Source organism: Gymnoscopelus braueri, assembly GCF_963280865.1.
Source record: "Gymnoscopelus braueri genome assembly, chromosome: 4".
Lineage (NCBI taxonomy): Eukaryota > Metazoa > Chordata > Actinopteri > Myctophiformes > Myctophidae > Gymnoscopelus > Gymnoscopelus braueri.
Genome location: NC_137605.1, coordinates 55,252,916 through 55,265,133, shown reverse-complemented (window position 1 = coordinate 55,265,133; position 12,218 = coordinate 55,252,916). Strand labels below are relative to the sequence as shown.

Sequence of the window (12,218 nt, the reverse complement as noted above, 5' to 3'; positions counted from 1 at the left end):
ACCTCTTTGTGTGGCTCTAAAATCTACTAGCTAACAGTATCTGTCTATTTGCCGTGTAGACTTGCCTTGTGTGTGACACCTGCCCTTTTCTTAGAAATGTTATGCTTTTATACCTGATTTTGTGAGATGATTGGTTTCTAAGTCAGTGGCCGTAGCTTTTTGTGTTGCCGGTGTTCTTGTAACAACTTGCATTCAGAAGTGTAAGGGGATCCCCAGGTGTCCTTGAGGGGGTTGTAGAAGGTCCCCAGCTAAATTATTGATAGACAAAAAGACCTGTGCTCGGAGCACAGGTCAGGTAGGTTATTGTGGGCCAGCAATGTTCGAAATTCGCTAATCTGGATGGAATATGAAAAATCTAAGAGATCAGTCTGGATCACATAACTATAGAGATAATGTGTACCGATTTGCGTGTTGTTTGGACAAAATCTGTAGGAGTAATATTAAAAAATCTGCCTCCTGGTGGTGCTAACAGGACAATGTGAAAATGGTGGCATTTCTTCCTCGGTCTATAGTGGGAACGTGTGTGCAAAGTTTCACGGCAATCGGATGCTGCATTTTTGATTTGAGGCATTTTGCTCAAAACAAGCCACTCCTACAAACTTTAGATGGCAATCTTAGCCAATCAGGGTGGATTATGAAAAATCGGACAGATCCGTGTGGATCACATTGAGATACTGTGTACCGATTTGCGTGATGTTTCGATAAAATCTGTAGGACTAATATCAAGAAATGTGTTTTGCAAAAATCGGTCTCCTAGTGGCGCTGATGTGAAAAATGCAAGGCAGGGGTTTTTCCTTGGCCCCTAGGGAGTGTGCGTGCAAAGTTTCACGCCGATCGGTCCAGTTATAGGTAAAAACGCGAATCGGCCTGTTATAGCGCCACCATAAGGCCAATTAGAAAAATGTAGTGTGGCATTTCTTTCTCGGCCAAAGTGTTCATGATTTGAGGCATTTTGTTCAAAACAGAGCACTCCTGCACACTTTGGTGGCCATTCTTAGCCAATCAGGAGGGAATATGAAAAATCCGGAAGACCTGTTTGGTTTAATGACTATAGAGAAACTGTGTACCGATTTGCGTTATGTTTGGACAACATCTGTAGGAGTAATATATATTTTTTTTTTTGCAAAGATCGGCCTCCTAGTGGTGCTATAAGACATTGGTTCTCAAACTTTTTCATGCCAGGGACCCCCAAATTGACACTTATTAGCCCACGGACCCCCATTTGAAAAAATAAGCCAGGGACCCCCCCATAAGAGAAGTTTTTTACGGCTCTAGCAGTGATTCTCAACCATTTTAATTTCAAGGACCCCCAGTTAGACATGCATTATTAGGCTACAGAACCCCATTTAATGCCATTTCTATCTCTGGGAACCCAATTCATATTGTAAAATCAATGTTAATTTAACTCTCAGAGTTACAGACCCATAAGGGTCCATTTGGTGCCTAATCTATCATTTAGCTGGGGACCCCCTGGAACTCCCTCAAGGACCCCTGGGGGTCCCCGGACCCCACTTTGAGAACCAATGCTATAAGAGGCCCATGTGAAACATCTGGGGTAGAGGCGTCCAGGGAATGTGTGTGCACAGTTTCACGTCGATCGGACCGATTCGGACGGACAGGGTGCAAAACATAGTCTCGGCCACGCCTTCGGTCTGGCGGAGACAATAAGAACCAAATGGACCTTAACAGGTCTGTAACTCTGAAAGTGTACAAATTGTTTGTAATAGTATACTCTCAGAGTAATGGGGGTCTGTGGCCTTAAAGGGATATTTCACTTTCAAAAAAACTTTGGGTCATTTTATCGTCTACTCAGGCTTTTGTCAGCCCCCCAGACCGTTTTTAAGTTGCTTGATTCAGTATTTAGATATTTGATATACATTTTATCAGACACGCCCCCTTTCTATACAAACCCATTATAACTTCAAACTAAATTTTTAACATGTTAGATTCATCGAAAACACCCGTCCTTGGTTCTAGTGACTCACCCTGCCCTCCTAATACGTGAGGGGGCCGTGTTCTTTCGATACCTTTTTTCATTTATTTTAAATATTTTTTTTGGAAAATGAAAAAAAATAAATACAATAAATAAATTAAATGAATGAATGAAATTTTTGTGGAATCTAACATGTTAAAATTTTTGTTTGAAGTTATAATGGGTTTGTATAGGAAGGGGACGTGTCTGATAAAATGAATATCAAATATCTAAATAGTGAATCAAGCAACTTAAAAACTGTCTGGGGGGCTCACAAAAGCCTGAGTAGATGATAAAATGACCCAAAGTTTTTTTGAAAGTGAAATATCCCTTTAATACCTACACCATTGAGATAGAGTACGTGAACTACAGACGGACGTACATACAGAGTACGTACAGAGATTTCATGCATTTATTAGTAAGATATTTAGGTCTAAAATCATCAAACTTAAAAGCATAATCAACTTGTCACCAACTTTTATGTATGATAGATAATACATTTACATCTCTGATTGGATCACTACTTTAAATGTATCTGTTACAAAACAGAATCTGATACTAATATGGTTATCAGCAATCAAACATATGTTTATACACTTATTGTAATAAAATACACACAGAGAAACTGTCTTGTCATTGAATTTCTCCTTCTATGTCTTGGTGGTGCCTCGACCCATGATAGACTTCTTAGTGTTTCTCTCAGGTTTCAAAAGCATTATATAACACTTTGGTCCAAACAATGCCACCAACACACCAGAACTAGATGCTAAGATAGCAAATACCTCCACTACATCTGCATATTTGCCTGGAGAACTGATATATGCTGGGATGAAGGCTATCCACACGGCACAGAAGATCAACATGCTGAAAGTGATTAACTTGGCTTCATTGAAGTTGTCTGGAAGATTCCTTGCCATGAATGCTAGGAGGAAGCTGAGGAGTGCCAGTAAACCAATATAACCTAACAACACTCCAAAACCAACTATTGATCCCACAGCACACTCATAGACTATCTTATCACTGTGGTATTGTGTGTTTTTATAAGGAGCAGGTGAGGCAGACACAAGCCAGGCTGTGCAGATTGTTGCCTGGATTAAAGTAAGAATCAGAACTGTTCCTCTCTGCTGCATGGCACCGAACCACTTCAGAATGTCTGCACCCCCAGGCTTGGAGGCCTTGAACACAGCCAACACCACCATAGTCTTTACCAGGATACATGAGACACACAGCACAAAACTGATTCCAAATGCTGCATGCCTCATTTGGCAAGTCCAGAGCCTGGGACGGCCAATGAACAGAAGTGAGCACAAGAAACAGAGTTTGAGAGACAGCAAAAGGTTGAAGCTGAGCTCTGAGTTGTTGGCTCGTACCATGGGTGTGTTTCGATAATAGATGAAGACCCCCAGGACAGTGGCACAGGTGAGTGTGCCTAGCAGTGAGATAGTTGTCAAGGAGATACCCAGGGCCTCATTGTAGGAGAGGAACTCCAGGCTCTTAGGGACACAGTGGTCACGCTGGGGACTGGACCAGAAGTCCTCTGGACAACTGGTGCACCCTGTAGAGTCTAACAAAGAGGATAAGATTTAAAGGAACATACTGGTACAGTAGATTGCTACATAATGTAAACCCACCAGTCTCATTGCTGATCTCCCCCTCAGAGCAAGCAATGCAGTCAAAGCAGCAGACAGGTTCCCCTTTCCTTCTGGCCACACGGGTTCCAGGGGAACAGCTCTCACTGCACACAGACCGAGGTGTCTACAGAGGAAAGTAAGTAACAATGATACATTTCAGTTTAAACTAAATTACATTCACATCATGACATTAACTCGACATTAGTTATTTTAGAAAGTCAAAGTGACCTTTGTGAATTCAAAGTTCCAGAGGATTATGTCTTCATCAAGGATGAGTTCTTCACCTGCGGAGGCTGATTTCTTGACCACACCCACATTGTAAACCTTTGTGCTTCCATCAGGGAGCCACACCCAGTTCAAGATATCCCAGATTGGTAAAACATCACCATTCTCATCAAATGATACATCATCACCAAATGATGTGGTGAAGTCGACCTTTTCCAGGTAATACACAAGCTAGAAATGGTGAGTAAAATTATGAAAATAAAGTTTTTTTTCAGCATGATCCACCCCAACATAGTAAGTATACCCCCCCAAAAAATTGACCCAAAAGTAACAACAAATCGAAGTATTTCCTTGTTACGGCAATGAAAGTATTCCATAATATTGGGCTGGGCGGAGAAGTTCGCCTCGGAAAACGAATGACATTAGTCCATAAGGTAACCGGAAGACTCGCCCCCATTCTATATACCGCCGGACACAGTCGCCTGTCCGGCTGTTTTGGTGCAAGTGTTTTGGCATTCTTGCGTTGGTGCGCCACGATAAACTAGGAAGTAGAATAGAATCACTTTTCGGTTATTGCATTGTCTATTTCTCACATCAAATGTTTTCAATAACATTCTTGAAAGCAACGTTTAGTTGTAAATGACATTGTTTGTTTTTTACATGGCTGACATGTTGGATTACAGCATAAAACCAAGCAGCGCAGGTTGACCTGAGCAGGTGCTCTGAGTCTTTGATTAGACAGCGGTCTGTTATAGAGCTCATCGGTCATTATCGAGAATTATTACACGGCTTGGTTGATTGCTTGATTCTGATTGGTCAATCAGAATCAAGAATCAAGAATCAGTCATTATCTCTTGATAATGACCGATGAGCTCTAGAACAGACCACTGTCTAATCAAAGACTCAGAGCACCTGCTCATGTCAACCTGCGCTGCTTTGTTTTATGCTGTAATTATTGAAAATTAAAGCCCTTCAGGGTGATTATCCTACTCCTCTCTGCGTCGGTGGATAATCACCCTGTCGGGCTTTAATTTTCAATAATGACCACCTCCCCATACATTATCCCTTGCATAATGACCGATGATTGACCAATCAGAATCAAGCATTCACCCAAGCTGTGTAATAAGCTCTGATAATGCACTGTGTTAAGTCGCAAACTTTTCCCAGATTCGAGTGGGCCCCGATCCAGAAAGGTTTGGTAACCAGTGAACTAGAAACATTAACAGGAATATTTTGGATTAGTATTACACCTGCCATGGCTGCATTGTTTGCAAAGTGGCACAGCTGTGCCCAATGAAAGGCCCTCTTCCTGGCACACATTGCAACATGCCATGGAGGGCATGAGCCAGAGCATACACAGCCAAGTATACATTGTACTCTGACCTGAGGTCAGACACATCCAACAGGGTAGTTTCTGCTGTTGCTAGGTCCTCTTGTCCAGTACACACCTCTCCACCAGCATCCACCCACTCTGACGGTAGGGGTGCAAATTTACACTGAAATGTGTGCTCCCAAAACTGCCTCACCTAAAGAAACACAATTAAGACGGGGAATTTCTCTTTGAAAGATTTCCGGGGTCATTTTAACATCTACTCTGGCTTTTGTGTGCACCCCAGACCCCAGTTTTTAAGTTTCTTGATTTAATATTTAGATATTTGATATTCATTTTATCAGACACAAAGTGCAATGGGCTTGTATAGGAGGAAGGTGTGTCTGATTAAATGAATATTTGAATGAATAAACTTTTTGACACAGTCAATTATGATAACTTTAAAAATGTTTTAAGTGCTATGTTTTTCACGAACACATTTTTTAATGGCTTCAGAGTTATGTATTTGATCGGGAACAATATGTTTCAGTAAATGGTATAGTATCAGGCAGGGCAACATTATTGTCTGGAATCCCCCAGGGTTCGATTTTGGGTCCTTAGTTATTTCTTATTTATATTAATGATTTACCTTCTGTTTGCTCCTGGCTACTTCCCATACTTTTTGCTGATGACACCAATTTGATTCTCATTTCATTCCCTCATATCTGAGGCCAACAAAGGCATGGAACAAATTTCCAAAAGGTTCCAAGCAAATAAGTTATAATTAAATGTGAAAAAGTCAAATTGTATTGTCTTTGGTGGAAAAAACTAAAGCATATTGTAATGCTGTTTGTAAAATTATTATTAAAGATATTGAGATCAGATATCAGAAAGAACACAATCTTGTTAGCAACAAAGTATCTAGATCGCTTGGTGTCATCAGGAAAATGAGTGGCCTGGTCAATCAGAACTGTCTGCTTACATTACATTGTGGTATGATTTATCCACACTTAAAAGGAACCCTGGCTTATTAGCTTATTATGTATTAAGGCCTTATGCCTTGATACATTATAATTGCCCTCTATAACTAAAATTAAACATTAAAAACACCTTGAATATTGTATTTATTTTTTAGAAATAGTACGTCTTTCACTCAATAGGGAACTCCAGTCGCAAGTTGATGATGTCATTTGTCCATGTGTGGTCCAGCCCTGTATGGAATGTGCTAATAAAACGTATTTACAATATTGCTTTGATGCTCATATTAACCTTAGGAAGTATTAAGAAGTAATAGTAAGTAAATAACTAATACAAATCTTCTTAATACTTCCTAAGGTTATTTTGTAAATACTTTTTAATAGCACATTCCATACATTCTAAGGGCTGGACCAAACATGGACAAATGACATCATCAACTTGCGACAGGAGTTATCCCTATTGAGTGAAAGATGTACTATTTCTAAAATAAATAAAATATTCAAGGTATTTTTAATTTAACATGTTTGTTATATAGGGCAATCATAATGTATTAAGCCAAGGCATAAAATGCTTATTAGCCAGGGATCCTTTTAACGTACTGTAATTTTGTCTGGGCCAGAACATATGCTTCCCATACCTCCACCGTATTTATCTACTTCAGAAAAGATTTGTCAGAACTGTTACCTTTTCAAAACGACTTGACCACTCACACTGCTCCACTCTTCCAGATCAACACTTATTAAATATGCATTTTTATTTATTTTTATTATAAGTTTAAACATACCCCCCCCCCACTCCATTCCCAAACCTTTTAGTAATTCCTTTTTGTATTGTTTTTACATTGTGCTAAATAAATCAAATCAAATCAAATCAAATCAAATCAAATCAAGTGAGATACTCCTTTAAGGATAAATAAAGTAGGAATTGTCATTTAGAAATTACAGCTTAAATACTAAATTAAACAAAAGACTCACAAAGGTATTTCCATGTGTGTTGTCAGGATCATTGTGAGGATGTATTTTTAACAAGAAGTCCTTGAAACCTGGTATCTCTCCACGATGGATGGCAACCCCTAGGGTGCCTGCCAGGTACGGCATGTAGCGAGGAGCCTGGAAATTAGAATTGGTCGTCCAACCCGCAGCGCCAACCCATTGCAGACCTGTCACATTCTGTCTTACAACCTGTTGATTGTGTGGAGATTTTACACACATTTTCTATTTTTACACTAATTTTTACACTTGGAAAAGTGGCAAGTGTAATTGATTAATGGGATTTGATTAGTGTAGTTGAGGGTAGAGGAACATAGATCTATTCAAATGGACATAAGCATAAAGAGTATAAGGAGTTTTGAGCTAAAAGTGTGAAGGACTTAGGTTCCAAAAAGTGGGGGGAATAAGGAAGGAAGGAAGAAAGAAATAATAACACAAACCTCATCCATGAGATTAAGCATGTAGCTCCCAAATGTAAATGCAATGACCACACGAGCTGTGGATTGCTTCATCACAGTGACAATCCTGTCCAGTTTGTCCAGGTCATTGTCCCAGGGCAGGGCCTCTGAATAAGCCACACAACCCAAACCAGACCGGGCCAGGTCGGACTGGAAGGTTCGGCCAGCATTGCGGCCATAAGCACCATCGTTAAACACCAATCCTACCCAGGTCCATCCAAACTGCCTCATAAGCAGCAGCATAGATCGCACCTAAAGAACCAGAATCAGATCAGAAAATAATCATACTCTATCTATCCTCTCCCTACAACTACAAAATGATTGGAGTGTGCATGAAAAAACGTTCACCCACTTTATCCCTATAAATCTGTGATTTGACAATAAAAGTGATTCTGATCCAGATTTTTCTGAGAATCAGAATCAGAATCAGTTTTATTGTCACATCACAGGTTTACAAGGTAAAGAAGTGGGTGAAATTCGTTTTTGTACATCGTTCCCATCGCAACGTTAATTTCCATAGAAAGAAGAGGGGGGGTATAAGTTACTCTGCAGATTTATATGACAAACCATACATTATATACATTAAGTAAACAATCTGTGCTGTGAATAAAACAAAAACAATTCACTTTTTTCGCATGCATGCACTTCATTACTATTAGTATCTACCGTCCAATAATTGCCTTTTGTTCAAATGACAGTGTAGCCAAAATGTATTCTTTCACATATCGAGAAGATTGAGAATGAGACAATTAAGGAACAAGCAATAAGGAGACTTTACAAATTCTATTGAGAAATAGCGTATACTGCCCAGGATACTTTCAGAACACTCAATGTCAATGTATGAATTTCACATCACTGTACTGGTGGGCCATAAAGTACATTTTAGGAAGGAAACCGTGGGCCACACAAAATGTGCCCGCGTGTATACCTGGGAGTCATTATTTGGGATTGTTCTAAAGAAGGACGGGAACTGAGTCAGGTCACTCAGAGTAGAGGAAGCAGCAGTTTGACTTATCTGAAAAGGGCACAAAACATCTGTTCAGTAATATGCTACATTTTTCTTACACATTTCCCCTGCAAACAGAGCATGTGAGCTGAGGGGGAGGGAGGAAAAAACAAAGAAAAGTAGAAAATAATGAAAAAGCAATATTGTCTTTATCTTCAAACAAGGAGGGCAACCTTTGCCACTTTGAATCACATTTCAGAAACAAATTGGAGCACAATGTGCTCTTTTAACACAATCTACCCCATAATCGTAAAGTAGAATACTAAGCATCCTTAAGCACCATGGATAGCGAAAGGGGCCGTAGGATTCTTACTCTCAGGTCTGGACAAAGAGTCATACTTCTAACACAGATGCATTGTGATCCGACCTGCTTCACACTCCATTCAAAATCTGCCCTCTCTGCTCACATGCTCTGCCTGCAAGTAAATATGTCTTTCAAGCTGTAAAAAAAACTCAATACATTATTTATCACAATTTACATTTGTAAATAACCAAATAAACACAATTAAGCACATATAAAATATATCATGGTAAAATGGAATTTAAGGTGGAAACTTACCATGGGTACTCTGTATAAACCTAATATTCTAGATAGAGCTATAGAACTGGATGAGGTCGCAGGACCCACAATTCCCAGCACTGGAGGAGACCCAACACAGCTCTCATCCAATTCAAAGCGCTCCTCTCTCCCACTGACCAATGTCAAGGCTGCACGGAATTCAACTCCATGCGTCATACAGTTATCATAGACATCATAACCCAGAGTCACATCGGGCAGTAAGCTGGGGTTTCTGTTGATTTCAGTTATGGCGTAAGCCATGGTCTGGGCCTGCACGAACCCTTGCATGTATAAACTAACACACAACATCTGTTTGTAACCTCCCGTATTCATCTTTGAAGAAATGTACTACATCAACTAATCGTATGATATAATCCATACATGGGCAACTGGCGGCCCGGGGGCCACCTTCACTTAATGCGTCCCGTAGCTTAATATCGGATTACTGATACTTTATTGATTTCAGCTGTTACAATTCCAAATGCAAACATGACCCACTTTAATTACTTCAGTCTATACTAGTAGCTCAGTGACTAGTATTACAATTATATTGTCTTTTTTATGTCCAATGCATTTGTATTTAACTTCATAAAGTTAACATAAGTATAACTAAATGCATTTGAAATTAAATGAAAATGTTACTTTTCAGGATTCCAATTCAAAAATAGCAAAAGAAAATTCAGGATTCCAATTCAAAAGTAGCAAAAATAGCCGATCTACAAGCTCAAAACACGCCGCAGTGCGGCACGTTTTTAGCTTGTAGATCGGCTATTTTTGCTACTTTTGTGTGACATAGAGTGGCGAAGTACGGCATTAATTTGCGAAAAAAAAAGAAAAAAAATGAGATAAGAGGTGTTGCCCCACAGCATGCAATGTGGCCCTCTGGAGTGAGTGTGGAAATATATCATCAAAAAAACCCTGATACAAGGTGCATTCTCTTGCTTGCTTTTGTATGTGTGATAATCACCTGTAGCAAGTGAACTCGAGTGGCTTGGAGGTGAAAGACAGCTCAGGGAAGACGGAGGCAGAGTGGACATAAAACAAACCACCCAGAATGACCTCCCCAGCCTTGTACATTCTGCTCAGCTTAAACTGTGCCTGTATCTGACATGTAGAGTTAGGTGAGGAAGACAAAGGAGAGAAGGAGAACAATATCAAGTACAAGTACAGGTACGACAGCAGGTGTGTGTCCAGAAAAGCCAACATGACTGTCCTCCCCGTCTAACCACCCTCTCCCAAATCCTTTTTCCAGTTGTTACATTTTATACACAGCGCTATGCCATCCCTTGTGGGCCACCTTATGCCATTATGTAATCTGTCACACCGCCACACCACATCTGGGCAGAGAGAGGCACAAGTATAGGGAGGGGGCGGGGCATCCACTCCCCCCCCCCACCCTTAATCATCAGCAGTAGCCTGGCATGGCCAGACTAATATCACTGCGTAGATATTAGTCTGTTATCTCTGTGTGGAACCTGCATTCCTTCCGAAGGGCAAATAAAAAAAATGCCTCTGGTGATAAACCCGCCCCCGTATTTGCATACTGGGTTCTGATTGGTCCCTCACAACTTCGGAGGGAGAGAAATAAAATCTCTATTGAGAGGGGCCAGACCTATTCTGCCAAGGGCATTTTTCTTTTTTGCAATGGCAGATTCGTCTGGAACCAGGCTACATCAGCAGAGCTTCCGTTGCTTCACCCCTTAATCCATTAAGACCGGGAACGCATATCTGTGTCATTTTAAGATTTCTTTGGCTATTCAAAAATAGCATACAAGCTCATTCAAGTGGGCCCTGAGCTTGGGCCCACGAACAACATAAGATGGGGGTCCGCGGCCAAATACATATCATTTTGGGTGTCCTTCACCTTGAGAAGGACCCTCGAGAAGCAAAGATTTGAGTCACAAATGTTCGCTTAAAAAAAATACATATATTCAAAGATTTGCACACTTTCAAGATTTTTCAAAAATAGCAGATCTACAAGCTCATAGCGTGCTATGAGCTTGTATACAGTATCTGCTATTTTTGAATAGCCAAAGACATCAAAAAATTACACAGATGCGTTCCCGGATTGAATGGGTTAATCCATCCCTGTGTTCAAGGCTGTGTACGTATGCTCTGGTCCATGACCTGCATGACATGTTGTAATGTGTGCCAGGAAGAGGGCCTTTCATCTGACCTTTCACGAGTGACAACATGGATAAGCATAATGACGCCCTGGTAGAGCGCTTCAAGGGGACGGGCCTGCAGTGTTGATTTTGACAGCAAATTTTGATTTATTTTTAGTCATATTTTAGCCATCTGAAATGTTTTAGTTTTTGTCTAGTTTTAGTCGACGATAAGATTATAGTCGACTAAATCTACAGTTGATTTAGTCGACTAAAACGTATTTTGGCGGTGCCGTGATGGCGTCGTAATGGCTGATTTTACACTTGGTTGCATGCTGAAAATAGCCGATCTACAAGCTCACAACGCGTCGCGTTGTGAGCTTGTAGATCTGCTATTTTCAGAGCGCAACACCCGAGCACAGCCAAACATAAAATGACTTGTCTTTTAGTTGTACTGGATCTCTTCTCCACTCGTCCCTCACTAACATTTTAGTCTAGTTTTTATTTGTTGATAAAATTGTCAATATATTTAGTCTCAGTTTTAGTCATCGTTGCTTAGTTTTTATTTAGTTTTTATTTAGTTTTCGTCAGTGAAAAAAGGTAGTCGACGAAAAATTTTCGTCATAGTTTTAGTCGACGAAATCAACACTGCGTGCCTGTCAGCTGAACGTGTTGCGGTGATGGATTCAGTCGGTGAATGACCCGCTGCCACCACCGCCCACATTGCTGTGATTGGAAATAAATCACGATATGGTCGCGAAAAAAGCCATTTCAGCTAGTCTTTAACACCAGCTCCTAGTACCGGTATATATTATATCATTATTAGGAGTAGTTGTCTCTGGTTGGAAGGGTACGGGTAACTTTCCTAATCATTTCATGGATACTATAATCGACTAAAGCAAATAGTATCTGCCTATTTGCCATGTACAATTGCCTTGTGTGTGACACCTGCAATGTACTGTAGCACTTTGTATCACTAATATAGT

General features: G+C 40.3%; 1 protein-coding gene across 1 annotated transcript; it reads right to left on the bottom strand.

Moving 5' to 3' along the window:
• Positions 1-2,622: 2,622 nt before the first annotated feature.
• On the bottom strand, positions 2,623-9,415 carry LOC308083680 (extracellular calcium-sensing receptor-like; the record flags this gene model as incomplete). Its single annotated transcript, XM_080425995.1, has 5 exons — positions 2,623-3,536; positions 3,604-3,727; positions 7,545-7,814; positions 8,491-8,577; positions 9,197-9,415. 5 exons carry the CDS (start codon positions 9,413-9,415, stop codon positions 2,623-2,625), a joined length of 1,614 nt encoding a protein of 537 aa, XP_080282121.1.
• Between the last annotated feature and the right edge of the window lie 2,803 nt (positions 9,416-12,218).